Raw genomic sequence first — 26,853 nt, forward strand, 5'->3', positions numbered from 1 at the left:
GACAGGAAGCGGCCAGTCGGGATGCACTTATAACTCACTGGGTGGGACACAAAGATCAGTTATTCCTCTCTGGGGTGATAAAGATTTCTCTGCACACCCCTACCAAAAAGGTTCACCTAAACTGTTGACATATGTCCTGTTAAAGTTATAGAGTTAGATAGAAGATCTTTATCCCTCCTTCTCTTTGTAGATATGCCTTTCCAATAGAAACAAATCTTAACAAAATAAATATGTAAGTGACATTTGGTGCATGAAGCTGCCCTAAGAGAAGATCAGATGGGCTTGCTGTGCCCAGGCATGCATATGGGAAGGTCTGACTGGAGACGGGAGGGGCTGAGGGCCTGTTAAACACAGCCAGAACCTGAACTGGCTCAGTATGGTGGGGTCAGGAAGAAGAGAATGGATTTGATGGTAGTGGTGGGACAGGCCAAAGACACTTGGGATACTGGTTTCTTCATGTAATATTGTAAACCTTGAAACAATTGGAAACTGTACAAGGGGGGAGAAATCACCAAGAAGATTGCTTTCCTCAAGTTACTGTAATTTTGGTGATTATTCTCAAATGTATTTTTCTTTTCAAAATTCTTCCTGGCCTTTAGCCTAGGAGAGAGCTAATGTAGTCTTTGAAAGGAGAGTGTTACTGTCCCTATTTAAAAAATATGTATTTGAAAAAAAAAAGAGTGAGAAGGAAGGGAGCAAGGGAGAGAGAAAGAGAGAGAAATCGATCCTCCATGCACTTACTTCCCAAATGGCCGTGGCAGTCAGGGCTGGGCCAGCCTGAAGACAGGAGCCGTGAACTCCAGCCTTGTCTCCCACAAAGATCACAGTATCCAAGTACTTGGGCTGTCTTCAGCTGCTGTCTTCCCAATACATGAGCAGGAAGTTGATTTGGGAGCAGAGCAACCAGGATTTGAACTGCACTCCCAAATAGGGTGCTGGCCTTGTAGGTGACAGCTTAACGTGCAGCCCAGCCCACAGCTGCAGCCCCTCAATTGTGTCTCTGTTTATTGGTCTTCATAGTCTTTGCCTTTTCAAAACCATCACGAACATTGCTGTACACACTCCCGAGTTTCTCAGTAGTTGTCCTACTCCTCAGCTTGCTGTCTCCTTGACTTTTGCTCTGGCTGTTCTATCAGACATTGACAGCGTTGCTTGGCTGTTCACTCTTTTTGAGCCTTTAGGCTATTTATCTCTTTTCTTTCTTAAATATTACATATAGCCAGGCTTTAATCTTAAAGCTCAGTATTTGAAACTAGGGCATAGTGTGTCTACCATCTTTTAACTTGGCCAAAGCAACAGTTTTTGGAGCATCCTTAATTCAGGACCTGTGGGTCCTTGTGCTGCCATGTACCTCCTGATGTGGGGTCAGCTGACTTTCTCTGTTCTGTCCTATGCTTATTTTCTTGCTAACAACTGCACACAAAAAGGGACCTCAAAAAGTTAATAGAAAGTGGCATTAAAGGATAAGTTTACTATGGTATGAAAAATTATTGAAATTCATAGTTACATGGGGCTTCAAAAAACATGAAAATGTGTATTTTGAAAAATATGCATAGATTTTAATTCTTTTACGCCAAAAATAAACTTTTCATTCTGTCTTTCTACAAATTTGAACATATACATACTTATGTATTTACAAAAAAAAAAAGAGACAAAGAATATGAAGGAGAGCTCCCATCTGCTGGTTTAGTAATGGGCCTGGAGCCAAGAACCCAGTCAAGGTCTTCCAATGAGTGGCAGGAGTCCAATTCCTTGAGCTGTCACAGCTGCATCCCAGGGTCTGCGTTGCTGTGAAGAAATGCATTCACTAGCCAGAGCTGGCTCGGCCTGGGGGCAGGTGTCTTAGTGTCTTGACTGTTAGACTAAATGCTCCTCCTTCCACAGCCTTGGTGAAGGACACTGCCCCGAGTGTTAGGGAAGGGGAAAGGGACACGGATACCAGTACTTTCACGCTATCTGTGGTAAGGCCAGGGTTTCATCTCTGTTTCCATTGCCAAATTATTAAGGTCACTTTTGTAAAATAGAATTAAAAAAAAAGAATGACTCAGAATGAAAATGTACGATGTAAACCCTAGTTTATTACATTCTTTTTTTATTGGTGGTATGTATTACAGTTAAATGCTTTAAAATGATCAGATGCTGTATAAGGTCTTAGACGCTTGCCCTGAAGTTCTGCACATCTCTTTGTGGATTGGTACCTCTTGAGAAAAGGGCTGGGCGAAAGATGGGATATGATATGAAAAGTCTGGGGTGGCTGGTGGGGTGAGATGTTGAAGGAGAGGGCCACATAACTGAGAGTATGAAGGTCATGCAAGAGACCCTAAGGAAAACCTTGGGGTTTTGCTATAGTAGGGCCTCAGTCTGGCTTTTCTTGTCCAATAGGACATTTCCCCTACACACACTGCATAACCCAATCCAGTTATTATTAACACTAACTTTTAAAAAAGATTCATGTGTTTATTTGAAAGTCCAAATTGAAGAGAGAGGGCAAGAAATATCTTCCATTGGCTGCTTCATTCCCCAGATGGCTGCATTGGCTAGGCTGAGCTAGGTGAAAGCCAGCAGCCAGGTCTCCTATGTGGGTGCAGGGGCCCAGACACTTGGACCATTTTCTGATGCTTTTCCCAGGTCATTAACAGGGAGCTGGATTGGAAGTGGAGCAGTAAGGCCATGAGCTGGCACCCATATTGGATGCGGGCATTGTAAGCTGCAGCCTTATCCACAAGCCACAATGCTGGCCTCTATTACCATTTGTCTTTTACAAAATGTTGGGATTGCTGAACTTTCCTGAACAATGAAGTTGATGTCCATGTAGGCAGTGTCCAGCCAGGACTTTGAACTTGGTCATAGGGGAAGACCAAACTTTTCTGTCCTTCTCCGGCCTGCCTACCGCCCTTGGCTCCAGAGTACACTGACATTTCCCTTTGCCAAGGGAGGATTTGCTAGGGAAGTATACTCCTATCTGGACAATACAGGAGCATCGGTTGCTGGGTGGCGGGCTTCTCTTGGGTTCAGAAGCAGTGTAGAACTCATTGGACAGCCAAGTGCTTCCTGGGAAGCCGTTCGCTTTGTCACAGCACTTAGCAGTGGAAAGCCTTCTGTTTGACCAGGCTCCCAAGGGTCGTTTCAGCCTCCGAGATGTCAGACTGTGTTGTCAAAGCTTGGAGTGGCGTCTGTGAGCATGAGAAGGATTCTGGTGGTGACACTCCTCTGGCTCCACAAATGACTGCAATTCCCAGAGCTGGGCTGATCTGAAGCTGGAATCAGCTTCTTTTGGGTCTCCCAAGGACTTTGGCCATCCTTTCCCAGGCCGTAATCTGAGAGCTGGACTTGAAGTGGAGCAGCCAGGACATGAACTGTTGCCCTTATATGGAACATCAGCACCATAGGTGGAGGGTTAATTTGCTATATCACCATTCTGGGTCCCACCATCTATATCTATCTATCTATGTATCTATCTATTTATAGAAAGATAGAGTAACTAACAGAACCCAGGGTCGTGGAAATCCATCTGAATCTCCCACATGGGTGGCAGAGGCCCAAGCATTTGAGCCGCCTTCTGCTACTTCCCCAGGAATGAATGCACGAGCTTGGAAGTGGAATAGCTGGAATTCAAACCAGCTTTCTGATATGGGATGTTGGCATCCACCAGTAAAGGCTGAACCTACGGCACCACAATATCCAACCCAGAGCTTTTCATTAAATCAAAGAAAGACTTAAGATCAGGCAGTCAGGGATGGTGTTGTGGCACAGCCTGTAAAGCCATCTCCTGCAACAGCAGTATCCTGTACGAACATCCAATTGCTCCATTTCTATTAGCAGCTCTCTACTGCACCCAGGAAAGCAACAGAAGATGGCCCAAGTGCTAGGGGCCCTGCCACCCATGTCAGATCCCCAGGTGGAGCTCTGGGCCTCTGTCTTCAGTGTGGCCCAGTCCTGGCTTTTGCAGCCATCTGGGGAGTGAGACCATGAATGGAAGATTTATGTCTTTGTAACTCTGCCTTCCAAATAAATGTTAAACTCACAAAAGCAGACAATCCTATTTTATGTCACACAAGGATCATATGTCCCTCATAAAAGTTGGACATGAACCTCTTTGATCAATCTCCTGGAATTTTGTTCAACATCTCAGGTTTTCAGATTGATTTGTCTCTAGTGAAAAAAGGAGCACATTTTCACACTTTGAACACTCCTGATGGTCCTATCTTGGGATTCGTACATCTCAGGATGCCACCAGGTGGGCTGGTGAGGGAGTTGTGTTCCTGTCCCCAGGCGGCAAAGGGGAAAGGAGTGTTACCTTATTTTATTTTCCTCTCTTTGGTATGTGTGGGCCAAGATCATACCAAAATTTCATCATTTTCATTCTATTAGTTTCATAAGTAATTTAATTTTGGTTTGTTCTACCATGAGTCTTCAGTAATATTTTTATTTCTTTGTGATGGGGAGGTCGGTCTTTTCGAGATTTATTTACTTGAAAAGCAGTTAGAAGGAGAAGGAGAATCTTCCACCCACTGGTTCACTCTGCAAATGGCCACAACAGAAGTGGGCCAGGCCAAAGCCATGAGCCTGGAGCTTTACTTGGGTCTCCTGTGTAGGTGACAGGAGCCTAAGCACTTGGCCCGTCTTCTGCTACTTTTCCAGGCATGCCAGCAAGGAGCTGGATTGGAAGTGGAGCGGGTAGGACGAGAACCAGAACCTGCATTGGATGGTGATGTTGCAGGCGGCAGCTGTACATACTGTGCCAAAAACCTGGTGCTGAGTGGCTATTCTTGAAGCCAGTCTCTTTCCGGGATTATTTTTTTTAAAGATATATTTTATTTTTTAATTGGAAAGTCAGATATACAGAAAGGAGGAGAGAGAGAGGAAGATCTTCTGTCCGATGATTCACTCCCCAAGTGAGCACAACTTCCAGTGCTATGCCAATCCGAAGCCGGGATCCAGGAACTTCTTCCAGGTCTCCCGCATGGGTGCAGGGTGCCAAGGTTTTGGGCTGTTCTTGATTGCTTTCCCAGGCCACAAGGAGGGAGCTGGATGGGAAGTGGAGCTGCTGAGATTAGAACCGGTGCCCATATGGGATCCCGGGCATGTTCAAGATGAGGACTTTAGCCGCTAGGCTACACTGCCGGGCCCAACCGGAATTATTTTTATATAGGTTAGCCTTTTTGTATTCCACCCCTTACCCCATATATAAAATCAATTTAGTGTAAGCCTCTTTAAACTGTAGTGCATACCCTCCCTAGAGGACATGCCCACAGTGCACTCCAGGACCTGCCCTTGGCAGTGACGCTGGTTCCCCAAGGGGGTGAGCCCGTGAGCCGCACACGTTTTTCGCGGGAAATCTGATCACACACACACACAGCTCTGAGGTGTCCATGTAACTGTGGTTCTCAGGTGTGGTTATACTCTTTAGAGTTCAAGTTTTATTGTGGTAGTCACACCCCACACAATTCTCCCATTTAAATTATACAATGCAGTTTTAATTTTAAAAATTTGCTGTCATCACCGTAGTCAATTTAGAACATTGTCTTCATCCCCACACTCCTCAGCCACCAGTCCTTACTCCCCATCCCACCGTGTCTCTTTCCTGTGTTCTGGCGCTGTGGACCTGTCTGCTCTCAGTAGTTCATAGACGTGTGTTGTGACTGGTGTCTCCGGCCTCCCACCCCGTTTCAGGTCCGTAATGTTGTTGCATGAAGTGTTCCGTTGTGTGTGTAGACCAGGTTTCCTTGGTCTGTTCTTCAGTTGCTGGTCCTTTAGGGGGGCTTCTGTTTTTCGGCTTTGTGAGTGGAGATGCTGTGAGCCTCCCTGTGCCAGCTGAGGGTTTAGTCCGGATTTTTAACCCTTGTCCCTTGGGCTGCTTCACAGTTTTATCTCCTGGTAGTATCAACACATGATTATTATGTTTTTTTCTTTTCTAAAGCTATATTTAATCTGAAAGAACTACAGAAAGAACTACAGAGATGGCTGTAGTGTTCAGGACTGGGTCAAGGCAAAGCCAGGAGCTTCCTCCATGCCTTCTCCATGGGAGCCAGCGGCCCAAGTACTTGGGCCATTCTTCACTGCTTTGCCCAGGCAACTAGCAGGGAGCTGGATCAGAAGTGGGCAGTGGGGCTTGAGCTGGCACTCATGCGGGGTGCTGGTATCGCAGGTGGCAGCTTCACCTGCTGTGCCACAGTGCCAGCCTCCATGTTTAGCAGCTGGGTCAGTTTTAGGGACAGCTTCAAATGGTTTTCTCTGTACTTTCCATTCCTGACTTTCTGTGTGTTTAGTGCTGATGTGTGCATTCACACTTACCCTTTGAGTAATGAACAGCTGAAAAATGAAAAATTTGAATGTCTGGAGATTGAGTCTAATTCTTCCCATGTGCGAGTATTTGCTCTGTGGTGGGCACTGTACTCAGCAATGGGGATAAAATGACAGAGCAGGCTGGGTCTGTGCCCTCAAAGCACACTTGATGCGGCTGCACTGCCAGAGGAAGGCAGCGGGGAGTTGAGTGAGGCCCGCAGGACCTGGGCCAGCGCTGCTGGCGGTGCAGGGGGGACTCAGGCCCTCCTTACACTGGGTGGTAGGGACATCAGGAAGCCTCCAGGCACAAGTTCATGACCAGGCTGGGATTGAAAGGGGAACTCGTGCATAAATAAGAGAGACCACAAGGAAGTGTGGAGAAGGGAGAGAAAGGTGAGTGTTCAGCTGTTGCTGGAATTGAAAGTGATGTTGTAGGTGAGGTGCGGCGAAAAGCAGGGCTGGGAAGAGTTGAGAGACAGCTGGATTCCTGGGAAATCTACCAGTTTGGCCCTTGGGAGATGTGTGGGTCAAGGGTGGGATCCCGTTTGCTCTGCCATGGGCAGGCAGGGTCATCTCTCCCGGTGGTGGGCAGTCTAAGGAGGGACTCGGGAAGAACATGAGCTGAGCAGGTGGCTTAGAAGAGCTGTTGAGAAAGGTCAGTGTTTGGAATGTGTGTCATCTGACACTGTGGAAGGGCCCCAGGGACGGGGCCAACTGCTGCTCTTGGGTTTGGCCTTCCATGCCTCTGGCCTTGATGTACCTCAATTGCAATGAAAATACGAATGCATTAAAGCAGAGAACAAAACCGCCGAAACCAGCGCTGGATGGTGGATCGGCAGCATCCCTCACTGTCACTGCAGCTGAGACCTGGCGGCTCCCTGGTTGGGTGCTTGTTTTCTGAAATGTGAAACCTAGGTAAAACTAGTCATTGCAGGGAACAGTCATGGAGTGTGCCTGGGGCGTGGACATCGGGTTGGGGCTGGGATTTAGCTGAGCCTTAGTTTTGCATCCTTTGGGAGATTGTAGTATCTCAGATCCTAGAGACAGAAAGGGGATAAGCACAGGTGCCTGGGAGGGCCTGAACAGTTGTGTAATGAGGGACTGAGATTGGAGGGAATGGACTCAGAGGGCTGGAGAGGGGTATAGAATCTGACCCTAAGCCCATGGTCTTCCTGCCCTAACTTGGCATCATGCAAGTGAGGTGCTGGGGCCCCGGGCAGAGGTGGAAGCATGTGGTACACACAAGGGCTTGGGCAGGGGAACTTGGCAGCAGCAACCCAAGTTCACATGTATTAAGCACCCCTGAGAACCCTCATGTGGTTATCTGTGTGTGTATCAGGCAGTGGGTGAGACACCCCATGTGCCATTTGAGGTGCCTGCTGTGCCAAGGCCACGTGCCAGGCCTGGCAGGTACTTGGAGGGGTCGTTTAGTCTGCGTTGTGTCCAGCCAGGCTTTCCTTCTACTTTGTTTGCAGAGATGGGGAAGATCCCGTGGGGGTGGGGGAGAGCCGTGTGGGTGTCAAAGCAGTGCGCTCACTGATACGACCACCCCTCTGGAGAGAGTAGGTGGCCTGGTGGCCGATGTGGGACCACACACTGCTTTCCTCACGGCAGTGACATGGGGCTGTCATTCTTTGTCCAGGTATGTGCTCTCTGGCTGCCGCCACGCAGGAGGCCGAGAGCAGCCGGAAGCTGACTCACCTACTGAATGCTGTGACCGACGCGCTGGTCTGGGTGATCGCCAAGAGCGGCATCTCGACCCAGCAGCAGTCAGTCCGCCTGGCCAACCTCCTGATGCTCCTCTCCCACGTCAGGCACGCCAGGTATGGGCTGAGGGCCATCCTTGGGGACAAGGGCAGAGCCTGCTCGGGTGGGGGAGCAGGTTTCATGTGGAGTGAGGAAGAATTGACACTTTCAAGACAGTGAAATTCAGAGGATGGGGTGGGTCATTGTGCATCTGCTTGCCATCAGCGAGCCACATGCAGTGGGCGTGGCATCTGCATCCCATGTACCTCACAGGGTCTTCGTAGCACTGTTTGGGGGCTCATCTGATTTCGGTTGCAGGGCGATAGAGCTCATTTCTGAAGTCTCCCGGGGGCAGTTCCTGCACAATAATGTGCGGCCACTCTCCTGAGTACACCAGCCAGGGCTGAAGCTCTGGGGTCATTTCCAGGAACCCATTTTCTGTGGTTCTCTGGGCAGGTGATTGAGGGGAAATTGCCCAGCCTTCGTTTCTTGCTGTGACACCAGGATGTTAAGGATGATCCAAAGAGAAAGCAGGCTGCAGGGCAGTAAGACCCAGGGCAGGAATGACGTGTGGACAAGAGGTTACACAGGCACTCCGCGCCCTGGGCTGGAGGACGCCATGAGGCCTGGGACAGTGCTGCCCTGGCGGACCCGCACAGAGAGGGAGAGGGAGGCTCGCTGCCCCTGCGATCCCTCCCAGGATGTATCTGCACACAACACTCTGCAGAATGGGACATATCCTTCACATACCTGCTTTGTGTCATGTGTTTCTATTTTTGTGGGCGACCTCGCTGTTTAAAATGGTGCCCCGCCATTGTGCCTGCATTCCTTGGTGTACAGAAACTGTGAAGATGCTCCTTAGAGAAGCTTTGTTCAGCCTTGAGTTACAGCGTCGTGAATTCAAGGCCAGTGAATTCACAGTGTGTGTTACACAAGCGGTCTTCGAACGGAAACACATAGGAAACAAGGTTATGTGTTGACTGGCAGATGAAAATGTAGCTGGAAATCTGGCAGGAGCAACGGTTCAGTTCTCACTAACTCAGTGTTACTCAGTGACTTTATAATGACAACTGTAAATAAAGGCTCAGTTATCCTATGTTCCAGATGCTATGTCAGCCCTGGTGGCCTATGTGAGGCTATGGACACAAGGCTGGCAGGACACTGTCCTTGAGGGAGCTGGATGAAGGACCCTGAAAGGATGGGCTGGGACTGCGCGGGGGGCGTGGCCTGATTTGTGTGGCAGAGCTAGGCATGTCAGCCTTCCCCTCGCCGCCTCCCAGGACTGACTCCCATTGTGTTTCTGTCCCCATAGTAACAAGGGCATGGAACACCTGCTCAGCATGAAGTGCAAGAACGTGGTCCCGGTGTACGACCTGCTGTTGGAGATGCTGAATGCCCACACGCTCCGCGGGCACAAGTCTGTGGCCATGGTACCCGAGGGCAGCCCAGTTGAGGACAGGAAGAATTCCGAGGGCTCCCAGGGCCCGCAGGCTCAGTGATGCCCAGCTGGAGGGTGAGAGGGCCCACAGAGGACACTGAAAGTGTGGACCCCAGCAGGTTGTGAGTTTGGGCTTCATCCTTTCTGCTGTGTGGTCCCTCATGTGGCTTTGCGTGGCCTTGTGTTGTCTTCCTCTTGCCCACTCCCTAGGAACCAGGGCAAGAATGCTACAGCTGTTTTTTTTTTTTTTTTAAACCCAAGGGTTGCACCTAAAGGCAGTTTCCACCTTGCATGGCCTCTTAGCATCTTCACATAGTCCCTTGCTTCTTTCCAGTCCTTTGGGAAGCAAAGGTTTTGGAGCAGATGGGCCATCTGACCTGAAAGGGACGCTTGGTGGAAAGGGCAGAGGATGTGGTATGCCGCCGAATTGAGCCAGCCCTTAGTGTTTGTCCTGTGCTCTGCTTAGGAGTGGCTGCTTTTTCCTTATCAACCATTTGGTTGAAGGCCTGAATTGACAATGGCAATCAAGTAACCGCTTTGACATGTCCATCTTTATGGCTCAAGGGACTGATGCCCTTGCCCACTGAAGACCAGAGGGACTGTAGCCAGGTTGGGATGTGGGCCCTCCCCCAAGTCCCTGCCATCTTCTTGTGGATCGGTCCCTCATGATTTGCATTCATTCCTGCTGGTTCTTTAGGGGGTAGGTGAGCCTGGGTGGGTCACTTTCTTGGAGGATCATGGGAAACTTAAATCTGTGTGTGCCTAAGGCTGCCCTGCCTTAAATTCTATTGTCCCAAGGGCCTGGTGTGTGTACTGGAGAAAGCCCATGTGTCTACGTGATAGGACTTCTCTCCTGTAGCTGTGGGCGGCTGTCATACCTTCCCTGAGGTGTCATGAACACAGTGTCCAGTTTGTATGACCTTATAAGTAGTAGCCACAGCACATCAAGCCACCTAGCGGAGACAGTGATACCCTGGGCTGTGGAAGCATTAGCAGCGTGCTGCTTGTAGCAAGCGAGTGGCCACACCCGTAGCGGAGCACCTTTGGGGTTGTGCCGTGTGGAACTGATGGGCATACCGCTTGAACTTGACCTGGTTTGTCAATCTCCTTAAACAAGGTGGGGATACATATTTATAGCAAGAAAGATTCTTTATACCGTTGGGAGATTTTAAAATATTTTTCTCATCAGACTTATGTACTGGACTGGGTGAAATAGAAACTTAGTGAAGATGCTGTTTCTTACTGAAAGTGGAAAAGAAATAGGATAGGGAGATAATGTACCTTAGAATTGACCATTTTAACTTGCCTTTTAAAAATTGAACATTCAGACACATTTTTGAGAACATGGAAAATACATAAAGCTAGTAACTGCTGTACTTTGGAAGTGAACAATTATTATGTTTGGTTTTTGTGGTAATCTTTTCAGGAGTTAAGTACATTTTTTCTTTAAAGCTAGGTTTAGTTTGGCTAGTCCATCTTGTATTTACTAAGCTATTACGAAGATAACATTTCAAGTCATGAAGGTTGGTTTCTACTGATGAAGCCTTGAGTAATTCTTCGCTTTTATCCTGGCATGTGGACTGAAAGTTGAACTAGCTACTTCAGAGACACTTGGACATGTTGTGGAGAACACACTGATGTCTGTATGCTGAGGCAGGTTGAAATGAGACTCAGTGACTCCATGTGTCAGCGTTAGCAGGATTCCACACAGGAAGGAGACGCTGGGTTTCAAGGAAGTCAGACTTGTCCAGAGTTGCGGGTTCCTTGTGGCTAGTCTTGAATCCTAGAATGGGGGCTGGGAAGCTGGGAGGTAGGAGGCGGCAGGCGAGACAGCCTTGAGCAAGGATTGGCCAGTGAAATTCACAGAAGGCTCAGTGGGATGCAGTTGGAGCATTGCCTTATTAGAATGCCATGTAGTGAAATATTTTTTTAGATCGTATTGTCATACCCAAGGAAGATTCCAGACTGAACTCGAGTTGGAGGGCCGCCAGGGTTTGTTAGGTCTTGCAGGTTTCTCGGATCACTGTGGACCTTTCTTTCTTGGTGTAGGCACTCCTTAGTGAGCGTGGGTGCAGGTCAGTCCACCCCAAGGGCTTCCTCAGTTCAGGGATGTCTCTTACTAGGGTGAGCTCTCCCATTTGCTGATTCACTGTAGTGTCCACAACAGCCCTAGGTGGGGGTGGGAGTGGGATAAAGTTGGGGCCTGGGAACTCAATCTGGGTCTCTGACATGGGTGGCAGGAGCCCAGTTATTCCAGCATCACTGTGGCTTCCCAGGGTCTGCATTAGCAGGACTCTGGAATGGGAAAAGGAGCCAAGATTTGAACCCGGGTACCCTGGGAAGGATGCAGAACTGTTAGCTGCTAGGCCAGACACCTGCTCCAAGGCTGTGTTTCCTCTGGGATCAGGAGTGAGCCCATGGTGGAAAACATGATCTGTGTTCTCATGGCAACTTCTGTTCCAGCTATTCCAGAACCCTTCCTTCCCCTCATGGGAAGGCACCCTTTAAGGGTAACATCGTGTGTGTGTCAGGTTAATCCTAAATGTTCATATGTCAGGTTAGTCTCTAATAGTGATTTATTCTAAATGCTTTTTTGGGGAGAGGTAGGGTGGTATTCCCTCTTCCAAATAGTCCATATTCTGTAGGGCAACTTAGCTAAGTAGAAATTTCACTGCTTTGAATTTGGTTTTTAAAAGGGATTAATGAGGGAAAATAGGACAGACAACTGTAAAGAGGAATTAAATCGGACATTGAAGCAAAAGTAATCCTCAGCTGTGTCTCAAGACTAAGTCTTAGATCCCTTTCTTCTGTTTTAATTTGTAAGTGACCACTTAATAAGGTCAACTAGCGTTGGCCTCGTAGCCAGGGTTAAGCTGTGCAAGGGATACCCGTGGCATATCAGTGCCAAGTCCTGGGTACCGCATGCTTCTGACCCAGCTTCCTGCTAATGTCCCTGGGAGGCAGCAGATGATGGCTCAAGTATTTGAGTCCCCCCTTCCTCGTATGGAAGACCAGATCAGAGTTCTTGGCTACTCACTTTGGTCTGGCCTAGCCCCGGCTGTTGTGGGCTTTTGGGGACTGAACCAGCAGATGGAAGTTCTCTCTGTGTTGTTTTCTGTTATTCTGTTTTGCAAGTGGGATGAGCATAAACATTAAGAAAAAAAATCTGATTGTAGATGAATGCGATTAGGGATTAACTCTGAAATAAGGAGTGTCTAATATGGCATCATGTAGACACATTTTAATAATCAAATAGTTACCATGGAATATTGTTAATGCAGAGTTCTCTCAGATGTCTGGGCATGGACTGGCTCTCCCGGTGAGTTCTGTTCCAGTCCAGTCCCCCTTTTCTCTCTGAAGCATCTGTCTGGCCCCTGTCCACCAGGACTAACTACAAAGGATCCACCCCAGAAATAATCTCAAAGAGATTTTTCATGAAAGATTGAGGTAGTTAATAATGCAACACAGAGCTTTCGGCCTAATGACAGATTTGGGGAGTTTTAACCACATTAAAAACAAAGCAGTGCAAAATCAGCCAAAGCCTTGCAGGAAGTTCATTTTATCTGGGCTATTTGCTCTCTGAAGTCAGCTGGAAGGCCAATTATTTAGAACTTAGTAAGAAAATATCAGCTACCAGTTCTTGGCAGTGCCATTTTAAGATTCATATATATATTTTATGTCTATTAATAAGCTTAAGTAATTTTAGAATAATCTAGCATGTGAAAATGGGGTTTTAATCTTACATCTTGCCTATGTTGACTTCTTTTTAAATTCCAGGTGAACCTTTAGTCTTTAGGTATATTTTGAAGCAAAGTACTTTTATTTAATGAGATCAGACACATTTAATCTGGTAAAAATCTTTTAGAAAACATAAAGATTATGTGGAGAAAATGATAGAGACTTTAGTACCAAGGAAATCCTGTCAGTACCACATTCACATCTCGTCCTGGGAGTAGTTATTACATACTCTGCTGATGCTCAGGACAGTCCCAGCAGAGTTGCTCAACATGGGTGGGAAGTGTCCATGCAGTGCAACTCACTCAAAAGTTAGCGGAGGAAAACAGGCTTACCCTGCAGCCTCCATCACAGATGACCCAACATGTGTGGCAGCTGTGTCTACCCAGGGGACTACGTGCAGGCACAATAACAGCTCATCAACCTTGAATGGTGAAGTTCAGTTCCATCTTTCATGCATGTGTAGATGAAAGCCCAGAATTGCAAAGGGCACTGCTTGGGTTTGTAAGCCACAATGGCCAAGGGGACCTGGAGGCGGGGGCTTGTCTTCTGCCTGCCTGGCCAGCAGCACTGTCCCTGCTGCAGCTTGATTCTGTGTGATCGGCTCTCTGACTGGCCTCGGTGTAACGGTGAGAGGTTTGTGACTGCCGCCTTCTCGGCCTCAGTAAGGTCTGCGTGGACCCTGACAGAGCAGCACCAATGACGGGAGAAGACGGGTTGTAGTGCTGTGTGTTCCCATCTGGGCCAGTGACCCAGTGGGTGTGTCCCATTTGTTACCACCTGCTACTACTATCCTACGTGCATTGGCTTCCTTGCAAACTTAGCCATGTGAAACTCCTGCATCTTTTCAATAATGCTGCTCTTTGGTGGAGTGTGCTAGGCTGCTCTGAGATGCGTGTCATGGATTACAGCTCTCAGAGCCACTGGAATTTAGGCCCAGTGGCAGCTCTAAGGTTTGCATCATCTCTGTGATACAGTGATCATCTTCTCACCCTTTTATTGAAATCTGGCATCTGATTTTTTTTAAAGATTTATCTATTTTATTACAAAGCCAGATATACAGAGAGGAGGAGAGACAGAGAGGAAGATCTTCCGTCCTATGATTCACTCCCCAAGTGAGCCGCAACGGGCCGGGAACCAGGACCCAGGAACCTCTTCCGGGTCTCCCACATGGGTGCAGTGTCCCAATGCATTGGGCCGTCCTTGACTGCTTTCCCAGGCCACAAGCAGGGAGCTGGATGGGAAGTGGAGCTTCCGGGATTAGAACCGGTGCCCATATGGGATCCCGGGGCGTTCAAGGTGAGGACTCTAGCCGCTAGGCCACACCGCCGGGCCCTGATTTTTGTTTTTAATCTCAAGAATCTTACTCATGTGGGTGGCCACTGTTACTTGATGAGCAAAGGTTCAGGGACACTGGCCCAGAATGGATTCTGTTAACAGATCATTGTTGTTGCAGTTAGTTTTCTGGGTTGGCAGTGCCAGTGGCATGGCTGTCAGTCCCAGTGTACCTGAGTGCCTGGTGGTTGCCTGTCGCCTGTCCTTTTCGCACATGCTCACTGTACTGTCTGGCTAACGTGTTGACCGCCGTGTACAGGCTTTCACTGTGGCCTTTTAGGAAATGAGTCTGCTGTGGAGAAGCAGACACCAGCTGTGTTTTTCGTCCCGGCAGGTAGCACTTTGCCCCATCTGTGTCCCTTTAATGTTTACAGAACTGCTGCAGAGTCTAATATGACATAAATAAAGTACTTTTCCCACCTTTGGTTTAAAAGATGTGTGTGTTGGGAGTGTGAGAAAGGACCAGCATTTGGCTGGGCAGTGAGTCTGGGGTTTGTTCCAGCTGGGCTCGCTGAGCCCTTGCAGGACTTGATGGTGTCGGAGAAACTCCCACTGAGGGAGTGGGAGCCTGTGTGTGCAGGTGTCTCCTGTGCCTGCCTGGGGTCCCTGCTTCAAGGCCAACACGCCCAAGCTTGCCACCCTCCCTTCTTCGGGAAAGGAAGACGGCGGGGGACTTCGACAAGTTCACGGAGAAGTGAGATGACAAGGTACTTTGGGGTGAAGAACGTTTTAAATGTCTACGTGTAGTTTTTCATCGAATGCATTTTCCATGAACTTCATGAAAAACTTATATATGGGTCTTAAAACATTTTTGAGCCAGAAGTTTTAATGTCATGTTCTGCTCTTGAAGTCTGAGTGGCAGAGGGGGACTTTCTTGTTTCAGGGCTCCAGTGCAGCAGGGACCCTCAAAACAACTAAAAGTTGATCACTTCCACTTGATTTCCTTTGGGATTATTGTGATCAGCGGAAAAAGAAAAAGATGAATTGTGAGTTAAGATGCTTTGAGGTTACTTGGCCATTTCTAACACCTAAACACTAAAGGTAAACTGAAGACAGCTTTTTTTTTCAGACTCTCTCTTCACAGGAAGTTGCTGGTTAACTGCAGGCATCTTGTGCCTCACCCCTGAGGGGTAAACGCGAATGCTTCTCTCTAGGAAGGTGGAAAGTAGATGGCCCTACCTTCACCCTTACCATCTGTTAGACACCCGAGTGCCTGTCATAGGTCTGGTCTCCCATTTCCAAAAACCTAAAATGCTGTGAAATCTGAAAGGTTTTTGAACATATGTATCATGCCACAAGTGAAGAATTTGGGGCACAAAAATTTGTTTTGGGCACAAAATTATTAAAAATAGTTTGGTACAAAAAGTTTTGAAGTTGGGTTTGGTATTGTGGCATAATGGGTTAATCACCTGCGGTGCTGGCAGCCGTTATGGGCGCTGGTTCATGTGCCAGCTGCTCCACTTCACTCCAGCTCCCTGTTACTGGCTTGGGGAACAGCAACGGAAGATGATCCAAGTGTTTGGGCTCTGCCACCCAAGCAGGAGACCCGAAAGCTCTTGTCTTTGTTCTGGCCCAGCACTGGCTGTTGTGGTCATTTGGGGAGTGAATCAGTAGACAGAGGACCTCTCTCTATGCCTCTACGTATTCTATAGCTCTGACTTTGAAAATAATTTTTTGAAAGAGGGAGACAGAAATGTCCCATCTGCTGGTTCACTCCCCAAATGCTGCAACAGCTAGTGCTGGGCTAGGCAGAAGCCAGGAGCCCGGAATTCTTCCAGGTCTCCCATGTGGGTGCAGAGGCCCCAACACTTGAGCCATCCTCTACTGCTTTTCCCAGGCAATTAACAGGGAGCTGGGTAGGAAGTGGAGTAGCCAGGACACAACACTGGTACCCATATGGGATGCCAGTGTTACAGGCAGCAGCTCTACCTGCTACACCATGATACCCCTATCAAATGAATAACCTTTAAATAATAATCTTGATCTTCGAAACCCCCGCATAATAGAATCTTCAAAAAGCTCATGCAAAATCTTTTATGAGCAACTACATGGATTTCAAGGTTTTATATATTATATGAAAGGGATGAAACCTGTGTTTAGACTTGGGTTCCATTCTCATAAGGATAGTTCATCATGTGTACAAATATATATGCCCAAGTCAAAACTCTTATCTTGCAGTTTGCTCTGGAGAGAGCTTGGACAGAAACAGCTGGGATCACCACCCTGCCACACACCCTGTGTTGCCTTCCGTGCTGCCCTCGTGGGGTGGTTTACAGGTGTCTAACACTCCTGCTTCCAGACAAGTAAGTGAAATGGAAAACTCAGTGGACAGTGGCCACGACCGCCTATTGGTTCTGTGAAAGTACTGCTTTGTAATACAGTCCAGTACAAGAAGTCTAATTTTGTTTAATGAGAAACATCTGACTTGTACATACCACAGCCTGAGGTTTCAGTACCAATCCCCATGGGCAAACAGTGAAACCAAACTTGAAGCATCTCTTGAAATGTGAAAAGTCTTATAAAATTATAACTTACAAAAACATCCCTATCAAGTCTGTAGTTTGGCATTTACTGTACATTAGTAAAAGCTCAAGCTAAAAATTTGACTTTAAAAAAAATCAAAGTTTACATTATTCATACAGATTTGGCATTGTTAAAAAATATGCACAAATAACCATATCCATGCAACAATTTTTTTTTAAAAAAAACTAAAGCAGTACAAAAGAGCAGGTCGTCTAGGGACCGAACAGAACATTTTGGCTTGTAACCTGTAGCTCAGAGCGGCTTGCCGACTGGAGGACAGTTGATTCTCAGCATTTAAAATGATTGTTTTTGATCCACTGGCTAGGGTGCACGGGAGTTTTTGGGAGTTTTGAAGCTGGCTTGTTGCTAGGAGATAGATGTGCGCATCACTGCTCATCAACTGTAATCGCCGCAATAATGCTGTTTGACAAAGAAATTAGAATTCTCAACATACTTGGCTCTTCAGGAAACCGCCCCTTCTAGAAGGCCTGGGGCCAGCATGGAGGAAGTCCACTTGGAAGCAGCCCCACACTGGCTGCCCGCTCTAGACAAGGCCAGTAGGAGGCATACGCAGCAGGTCTCTCTGTGCCTTGCCAATGCTAGGAGTGAGTCACAGACTGCCTTTAAGGGCCACAAGCCAGATCCCCAGGGGGACAGACGGGTTGGTTGTGTGTGTCCCAGCAGGGTCCCCGGCCTCCTCTCCTAGGTAGGTGGTGGCCCGTTGGTGTACCGCAGCATGGGGTAGAAGGAGCGGGCGAAGTTGTTGGCCTGGGTGCAGCTGTAGTCCTCCTCGGAGGAGGGCAGCAGGCAGGCGAGCAGCAGGAGCAGGAGCAGCAGCAGCTGGAGGGGCAGTGCGGCCCTCAGCACCCGGGAGACGAAGGAGCGCTGGGGCCGGGAGCTGCTGGGGTCTGGCGTGGGGTCCGGCGCGGGGCCTGGCGTCCTGCTCTCTGCCTGCCTCCGACTTCTCGCCGTCCCCTCCACTCCCACCTGCGGGATAGAGGGGGCCAGTTAGTGTCACTTTAGTGCCATCCACAAAAAACTGTCCTTCCTTAAATCACACAAACGAAGCTGAATTTGTGGGAAATTGAATTCAAAGATAAATCTATTATGGAATGCAAGTATAGCATTTTTTTTAAAAAAACTGTTAACTTTTTCAAGTTCCTTAACATACCTTCTTCCTGCCAAACTCAAACTCAGAGATGAACCCCTGTGGGCATTGGGAGAGTCATCAACTGAGATTTTTCCTTGCCAGTGGGGTGATCTGAGTTTCAAGGAGAAACCTGGCACCTCGGTAACTAAGCAGCACCAGCGCGCCACAGTAGAGGCGTGTACCAGCACGGCCCGTGGGCTGGGTCTTGCAGACATCAGCTGTCAAGAGTTTATATTCCTTGGTTCAGGCAGATGTGCGCTGCTGCCAAGACATGCCTAACGTTGTCTCCAGAGCTTTTGCCAGCCAGTGAGGCTGTCCCAGTAGGAAGGGGCCCTTACCTTCACCTGGGGAGCTGGCCCGGCTGCTGCTGAAGGCCGCTGGCTCGCCTCGTCCGAGGCAGGCAGGGGTGCATCTGGGTTCTGAAATGCACACAGCAAGGTTCCATTCAGGGTGAGGAAGCACAGAAATGTACTTCCTACAGGAATCCAGGGACCAGCTTCAGCCTTTCTCTATGGCTCTTCCCCTCCCCCTACTTGAATAGAGGCGAGGTCGGCCCGGGCAGCTGGAGCCCGTGGCACATTGTGGGGAGACTGAGTCCAGCAGCAGCAAGGGGGAGCCAGAGGCTGGTTCTGTGGGCAATGAGTGCAGCACAGGTCACCATCTCGCGAGTGCCATCACCCACTTTTAGGTGGCAAAGAGGAGAAGTGTGTGGCGGGGCCAGCACTGTGACAGTGGGTAAAGCCAGCAGCCCAGATGGGTGCCAGTTCATATCCCGGCTGCTCTGCTTCCGCGCCAGTCTCACACACATGGAAAAGCAGTGGAGGATGGCCCGAGGCCTTGGGCACCTGCAACCCTGCTCTGGCCATTGAGGCCATCAGTGGGGTGGAAGCAGCAGATGGAAGATTTCCCTGTGTGTCTCACTCTCCCAAAAGTAAGTTCGTTTTGGTGTAGAAACATTCTGAAATCCATGTACATGAAGCTTCTTACAAAGTTCATGGAAATTGCATTTGATGAAAAAAACTGCACGTGGCTGTCACTTTGCCAAAATAAACTTTGAGACAGAGGTGTCCTGGAGCTGGGAACTCAGTCTGGGTTTTGCAAGGGCACAGCAAGGTGCTAGCTGTTTGAGCTGTCGCCTGCCGCCTCCCAGGGCACTAATCGGGAAGCTGGAGTTGGGGTCGAACCTATTACTTCAAGGAGGGATGCAGGTGCCCCAGGCAGTGTTTTAAGTGTTGCATTAAATGTTCACCCCTCAACTTGTCTTTTGTTTTCCCACAAGCTTTCTGAAGGATGCTTGTAATTACAGACCCTGGAATGGGGTGGGGGGAGAGACCGCCCCAAGTCTTGGTTAGGCCACATGCTTGGCCCATTTGTTTTACGTTGGGGTTTATGTACTTGCGTCCCCGCCACCCCTTTGGGGAGACAGAATGAGTTCCAGGCTCTTGGCTCAGCCCTGGCTACCTGGGGTGTGCCAAGAACACGGCTTTTTAGGAAGGGTCATGACCTTAGCCTACCCGGACCACCACCCATGCTGAGGCCACCACGATGCTGTCCTGGGACATCTGTGACACAGTGGCCTGCAAGAGCCACTGAACTCACCGGGTTTCCCTGCAAGGACATCAGGTCTTGGGCCACCTGCTCCAGTAACTGCTTTAGTTTCTTCTCAATGACGTGCACCTTCTCCTCAGCCTCGATGTAGTCGTCTCCGGACCCCTTGGCAAGAAGGCTGCTGGCAATCTCCCGTAGGGAGTTCACCTGCGGCTGGTGGTCCAGCAGCTCCTCCTCCAGTTGCTGAAAATGGAACACAGTGTGAAACTCTTGTCCAGAGGGAATCTAGTGTGGCCAGCAGAGGCTTTCTCTGGAAACTTCTGGAATGATTGAGGCGGTTGTGCTCAACTCCAGAATCCTCTTTCTTGTACTGTGTCTTCTGGCTTAGCTTGTTTAGGCAGCAAGTAGGTGTTGCCTCAGCCCTGTTTTTCATTCTGTTTCATTAGAGAGAAGTGAGGGGGCTGGTGTGGGAAGATCTGGCCCTCATCTGTGACCAAGTCTGGATTAACAGAAACACAGATGTGCTAATGTCTGCATCGGCTCAAACTGTGAAGTGTTTATCTTGCTCACGGTCCAACATGGGACGTGTGTGGCTGTTTAAGTAAAATTAAAAATTCAGTTTCAGCCCCAGGAGCCATAGGAAGCTGGTTGGTGGCTACTGTGGCTGAGCTGGGCTGGTTGTCACGGTAGGTGCCAATTCAGAACATTTCCACTGTTGAAAGTTCCATCTGACCCTGTGGCTTCATAGGGGGCACAAAAGTACATTACGTATTTTAAACTTATTATGGCTATTTCTTAAAAGTTAAACCTCACTCAAAACAAAGGCACCTTGAGTACAGAAACGATGCAGGTGGCAGCCTGGTTTGCAAGTGAAGCAAACATGAAGCTACAACTGTCCTCCAAGACAACTTCTCCTACAATGGAGAGAGAGGTCTGTCCCAGTTGCAGAACTGCCCCTGAGTGAGCAGTAATTCGCAAGGGAAAACACTTGTTTTCCAGTGGCAGACACAAGCGGCTATGTCCCCAATTCCCAGGGCTTACGCTCCTGAAGCACAATGGCTTCCAGAGCTAAAGTGACAAACGTCACTGTCACTCAGAAATGCTAGGTGGGACTGCCTAGGCATGTGCAGAAGCCCGGCCACTTAGAACACACTTAACGCTTGATGCACAACATTGCTGAAAAGGAGATCTCCGGCCAGTGCAGTCCCCGGCCGTCATAGCTGAGCCAAGCAGCACACGAGACATTCCCCAACACTGGCCACAAACGTCCAAGTCCAGTCTGCCCTCGGAGCCGCTGGGGCAGAGGCTGGGGCCAGGACAGGGCCCTGGTGAAGTACTCACCTTGAGCTCTTTCTGACACTCCAGGAGAACCTGGGGGTCGGCCTCGGGGTCGGCGACATGGGCCCTCTGCCTCCGGTGCTCAGCGCTGGCCAGCCACAGCAGCAAGCGGTGACTCAGCTGGTGGAAATCCTGCACACGCAACATGCAGCGGCGTCAACCTTGGTGAGGACCCTGGCTGAGGGCATGCTGGGAAAGCAGCTTGTTCCTGACCCCCCCACCCTGCTGCAGTCAGGGTCCTTGTCTCCATGAGTGAATACCAAGGGGCCTAGCACAGGAGCAGGGGTGCGGGGAGTGGGGCAAGCAGGCTCGGCATGGTCTCGTGGGGCACTGGGAGAAAGTGCCAAGAGCACTTCGTGGGGACTCAGGGCTGTGGCAGCCAGCCTGACCTGGCGGGCTGGGGCCAGAGCTGACGAGCACTTTCACATTGGGCAGGAAATGGGGTAAGACTACAGCCTCCAGTCCTAAAAAGCAGCAGGGAGGTGGGCACTAAAACGATTCTTATTCTCTGGATGAGAAAAGGGAGGTCTCGGAGGTTCAGTGATGTGATTTGCAGTAACAAAGCAGGTCCCCCAGCTGAGAGCAGGTTCAAGTGTTCCTGTGTTCTGGAGCCAGGTCCACTTAGTGACTGGCAGAAGGGCCGAGAGACTGGGCATCACTGGGGCACTCACTGAGGCCGACTCCAGCAGGGGTGTGGGCCTGGGCAGGCGTCCGGCCTGGGTTGATGAGGGGAGGGGCGGGACTACAGGAAGTCTCTTTGCCAAACACATGGCAAAGCCGGTCTGCTTCCTAACACAGGCCAAAATTCTCCCTGCTTCTGGCCTGGCTGCCACTGGGGACTGGACCTGGGGTGCTGCGGGGGAGGGGGCTGGGCGCTGAGTCAGCATACCTGGCACTGCATGAGCGACTGCCTTAAGCCCGCACGCCAGCTGTCCACGGCGCCCTGGGCCTCCTCCCAGCGCACGCTCAGCTGCTGGAGTCGGCTCCGGAGCTCCACCACCTCGGCGCTCTCACCGGACAGACAGTCCTTGCTGCTCGTGTGCGCCGAGCCCAGCAATGCCTTGTAGGTGTCAAAGGCCTTGATTATTTCCTAGTCCAGAGGGAAAAGATTGGGTCAGGCATGCTGTATGCAGACAGGCGGGCCGCTTTTCAAACCTCAGCAGGCAGTGGATCGGCCACCCTCTTTTCCAAGCTATGCCCCACAGAAACCGGAGTGACCTTGCTTGCCTGTGACTGGCTGGGAAGCGTCAGGTGCTGGGAGCTGCTTTACAAGGGCCGTGTACTTGGCCAGCGGGTCCCAGAAGCAGAGGCCTGCCTGTTGGCTGGTCGCTGGGCCAGAGGCATGGAAAGGACTGCTCACCTCCATAGTCCCTCTGTGACCGGCTTACTAATACTTCTGGAGCAGATTAAAAGCTTTGCTGATGAAGTAGGCATATTTATTTTGCATCTTTCTCTAGGCAAGTTTTGATGTAAAAACATTTTCAAACCTAGACACTGTGATATGCATTTTCCATGAATTCTTCATTAAATTTTTCAAAGAGGGGGCCGTGCAGTAGGAAAAGCAACTGCATGCAATACCAGCATTCCATAGGGGCACTGGTTTGAGTCCTGGCTGCTTCACTTCTGATCCCACTCTGCTAATACATCTGGGAAAGCAGCAACAGATGGCCTAAGTGCTTAGGCACCTGTGCCCTTGTGGGAGACCTGAAAGAAGTTTCCGGCTCTGGACCGGCTCCAGCGCTGGCTGTTGTGGCCATTTGGGAAGTTAATCAGCAGATGGAAGCTCTCTAACTCTGTCTTTCAAATAAATAAATCTTGCAATAAAATGTTCATCAGAGAGGCAGAAAAAGCTCTTTTTCCTTGGCTCATTCCCCAAACACATTCAGGCACTGAATCTGGCTTGCTGTCATGCCTGGCAAGAACCCAGTTATTAGAGCCATCCGTTGCTGCCTCCCAGGGTCTGTGTGAGCTGGAGGCTGGAGCAGGGAGCCAGAACTAGGGAGGGACCCAACCCAGGTCATCCAGTATGGGACAGAGCCGCCTTAACCAGCATCTCCACTCTGTGCAGACACATGCTGGGACTGTCCATAAGCTTTCTGAAGACCTCTCATGTGCATGGATCTAAAAGTTTTTCTGCACCCAAATTAGATTGTTTTCCCAAATGTTTTGAAGTACCCTCATAAAACCGTAAGTATAAGCAATGACTGATACCCCAGGACACCTGCTCTGACTCCCTGGAGCTCAGGCCCACACCCAGGGTCCCCACTGGAGTACAGAGCTCACATGGCCAGGCCCTACCTCCTGGGCAATGCCAGAGGAGCCTGTACTGATTACGCATGTGGGTGACCAGGTCAGGTTAAGGCAATCTCAACCCTTCCAAGGAAGGCTGTACCACTAGTCTGGCCTACAGCTGTTGCTTGTGGTTGCAGGTGTCTTTGTGACCCTGTGATCCCAGCCATGAGGATCTGAGCACTGTCCTAGGGCTGCTCTGGGTTGCAGGGTTATTAGGAAGATAAAATCTGCAACTGTGTGCTTGCCAGTGACAGAAGGGAAATGGAAGAGACACCGACATCCCACACGCTACCTGCAAGGTGCCACCTGTTTGCTGTGCAGCCTGGTGGTCCCTTCACACGCCCTCATTCGTCCGACTTACCTGCAGTTTCTGCACTCGCAGCCCCATTTCCTGGAGGTCGGAGGGAGGTTTGGCTGTCTTCAGTGAGGCCACCTCCGCTTCGGTGTTTGCCAGCCATGTGGTGATGTCACGGATGTTTGTGTTCAGCTGCTGCAAGCTCTGCTTCCTTCTGAGTTTGCTGTGCAGCTCCTGGGTTTGGATAAGCTCCCATCTGTCAAAGGCACCTGGGGGACAAACAGCTACCAGTCAAAGGAAAAGTAAGAATGCAGATTTCTAGGCCTCTAACTGGGGGCCAGCTGGATGAAAGCCTTCAGCAGGCTCTGGGCTTGGGGAGTGGAGGGTGGGAAACCCCATGGATTGCCAGGATGTGCTGTGGTCTCAGGTCCAGCAGTTCAGTCCACACTGCTGGTGGGGACTCTGCTCTGGTCTTCCGGTGTGGCTGTGTAATTGCCCAATAGGCCTGACCAGCAGACACCCAAGTCCGTTCTTGGATCCTCTTCCCGGTCTGACATTAAACATGGGCTTCACTGTAGGAGCCTCAGTGTTTAACTGTTTGTAAACTGGCATTTAAGGCATAGGAAGTTTTTCATAAACACATCATTTGATTTGGACGTACTATTTGCTGTAGTTGGGTACCATTCAGCAGTTTCTATAAAGTTTCCATAAAGTTGGTCAGTACCCAACTATTCTGCTGAGTGGTGACTGGGTAAAAGCCCAACTAAGCCTAAGTCCCACCACACTCTGCCTCTCACACTGACGGCTAGGTCGGCAGTACCTGACATCCCCGTGTCCTCCTGTTGGGGGCTGCCATTCAAGACAGTTGCGACTTCCTTACCCCCGTCAGCACCTGGACGTAACAGCGGCTTTACCTAGAAGGAGCCAATTTTAAATTTACTATTTATAAATTGTCAGAGTTAACTGAGTACCAGCTAGGTTCATGTTAACCAGCAAGGAAAAAGGATCTGGGGACCCATTGTTGGAAGGGTAACTGCTGGTGCCCTCAAGATATTTCACGTTGTGGGAGCAGGGCTGTTGGCAGAAGTGAAGGCCTCAGCCGGGGCCACCTGCGATGGGACTAGGGCACCTGTTGGCACGTGTACACTGCAACACCTCATCTGAATGACACCAACAGAGTTGCAGCGATCATCACAGTGCTTGAGATAATCTGGGTTCTTCCCCAGGTCTCTATAGAGCTAGTCGGTGTGATCACCAGGTCAAATCCATCTCCTAGGATCATTCATTGCCAAGTATTTTATCTTTCACTGCACACACTGTGTTATCACAGAGCTGACTGGGCTGTTATTTCAGGTCTTTCCCAAAATAAATGTTTTCCTTTTAGAAAAGCCATGCTTTCAGACTGGCACTATGGTTTCAGGCAAGTAAAAATACTGCTTGTGGTGCTGGCATCCCATATGGGTGGCACTGAAGACCCCACTGTTGCACTTCCGATCCAGCTTCCTGCTCATGTGCCTGGGGAAGCAGCGGGAGATGGGCCAAATGCTTGGGCCCCTGGATTCATGTGGGAGACACCCAGATGAGGCTCCTGGCTCTTGACTTGGGCCTGGCCCAGTTCTGGCTGTTGTGACAATTTGGGGAGGGAACCTGCAGATGGAAGACCTCTCATCTCTCGCTTCCCCTCTATCTGCAACTCTAGTTTTCAACTAAAAGGATTTGTTTTTGTTTTTTTTCTTAAAGATTTTGTTGTTATTGGAAAGCTGGATATACAGAGAGGAGGAGAGACAGAGAGGAAGATCTTCTGTTCGATGATTCACTCCCCAAGTGAGCTGCAACAGGCCGGTACGCGCCAATCCGAAGCCGGGACCAGGAACCTCTTCCGGGTCTCCCACACGGGTGCAGGGTCCCAAAGCTTTGGGCCGTCCTTGACTGCTTTCCCAGGCCACAAGCAGGGAGCTGGATGGGAAGTGGAGCTGCCGGGATTAGAACCGGCGCCCATATGGGATCCCGGGGCTTTCAAGGCGAGGACTTTAGCCGCTAGGCCACGCTGCCGGACCCAAATGTATTTGTTTTTAAAGCCATGCTTGCTTCAGCTGTGTTCATGATTGCATGAATGGAAACACTATCCTGCAGGCTTTGACATTCCTAGCTGCAGACACAGTGAGAAGACAAAGTTTTGGAACTGGCCAGGTGAGGGTCACAAGGGGACTACCTAGGGCAGCCAAGCCACACGGGCTCTGGATGGCACCCAGTGGTCAGCTCTCCAGCCCCCAATCTTATTTTGTGCCCTGGAGTGAAGGACATATTAGAAATGACAAGTGCTTGCTAAGTAAGCACTTCCAAAGTGGATTTGACCATGTAAAGGCAGAATTTTTAGCAATATAGCAAAAGCTATTGGTTTCTCTAAAGTTGGCACTAAAAGGTGACACGTGAGTTTCTGCTCTCTCGTGACTGTGTTCTGGGGATGAGCCAGAGCCCACATGGAGCCCTGGGCCATGCCATCCAGCTGCTGCCTGTCAGAGCAGACCAAGAACTTGTGTCACTCAAGGAAGACAAGGCTAAGAAAGGACAGTCATTGTCACAGTAACAACAAACCAATACAGCAACACGAATTAACAGTGACCACCACGTCTTCCAGGGGCCTTTCTCGACCTGACATCAGCGTACTTCCTCAAGTACCTTGACGAGGGAACGGTAACTTCATTTGGGTGCCAAATGGTTTTTGAAACCCACTTGTAGGTTTTTCTCTAATACACATTTCACACTAACTTTGAAGAGCATGGATTGAAAAAAAATACATTTGCACCAAAATAATCTTTTGGCCTCACTTCCCACAACCTTTTGGAAGTGCCATGGTGCCCTGGTGCCCCTCCCAATAATCACATGAGCTAGGTCTGTCCTTGTATGACGCGTGGTGTTCAGAGCCCCAAGGCAGTTTATTGGCATGGCTAGGAGGCAAACACCATGTCCACCACCAACAGAGTCAAATTTGAATACGAAGCTGTAATTTCTGGAATAGGAATGCTGGTCAAAGGTAAAAGGACAAAGGTGGGGAGTTCAGCAGCAGTTCAGGAGAGCTACCATTTGTTGCCTAGATGACTGACTCAACAGAAATGACTACTGTGGGCCCAGCACTATAGCCTAGTGGCTAAAATCTTCCCCTTGCAT

At 49.5% G+C, this 26,853-nt stretch overlaps 2 protein-coding genes across 5 annotated transcripts in view; one reads left to right on the forward strand and one right to left on the reverse strand.

Annotated features, from left to right (window-relative positions):
• The window catches only part of ESR2 (estrogen receptor 2), a 42,893-nt gene extending 32,921 nt beyond the window's left edge, over positions 1-9,972 (forward strand). Inside the window, exons 7-8 of the mRNA XM_004584486.4 lie at positions 7,928-8,108; positions 9,344-9,972. Of these exons, the coding sequence (XP_004584543.4) occupies positions 7,928-8,108; positions 9,344-9,530 (368 nt within the window). The 3' untranslated portion in view covers positions 9,531-9,972. The remainder of the gene's footprint in view (positions 1-7,927; positions 8,109-9,343) is intronic.
• Positions 9,973-17,715: 7,743 nt separating this feature from the next.
• SYNE2 (spectrin repeat containing nuclear envelope protein 2) overlaps positions 17,716-26,853 on the reverse strand; it is a 324,116-nt gene continuing 314,978 nt past the window's right edge. For all 4 annotated transcript variants that reach the window (XM_058655531.1, XM_058655529.1, XM_058655528.1 and 1 more), the window contains 7 exons: positions 24,506-24,599; positions 23,752-23,954; positions 21,988-22,188; positions 21,102-21,230; positions 19,812-20,003; positions 18,551-18,631; positions 17,716-18,049 (listed from right to left, as the gene is read on the reverse strand). In XM_058655531.1, the coding sequence (XP_058511514.1) occupies positions 17,765-18,049; positions 18,551-18,631; positions 19,812-20,003; positions 21,102-21,230; positions 21,988-22,188; positions 23,752-23,954; positions 24,506-24,599 (1,185 nt within the window). In that variant the 3' untranslated portion in view covers positions 17,716-17,764. The remainder of the gene's footprint in view (positions 18,050-18,550; positions 18,632-19,811; positions 20,004-21,101; positions 21,231-21,987; positions 22,189-23,751; positions 23,955-24,505; positions 24,600-26,853) is intronic.

Source organism: Ochotona princeps, chromosome 26, assembly GCF_030435755.1.
Source record: "Ochotona princeps isolate mOchPri1 chromosome 26, mOchPri1.hap1, whole genome shotgun sequence".
NCBI classification, from domain to species: domain Eukaryota; kingdom Metazoa; phylum Chordata; class Mammalia; order Lagomorpha; family Ochotonidae; genus Ochotona; species Ochotona princeps.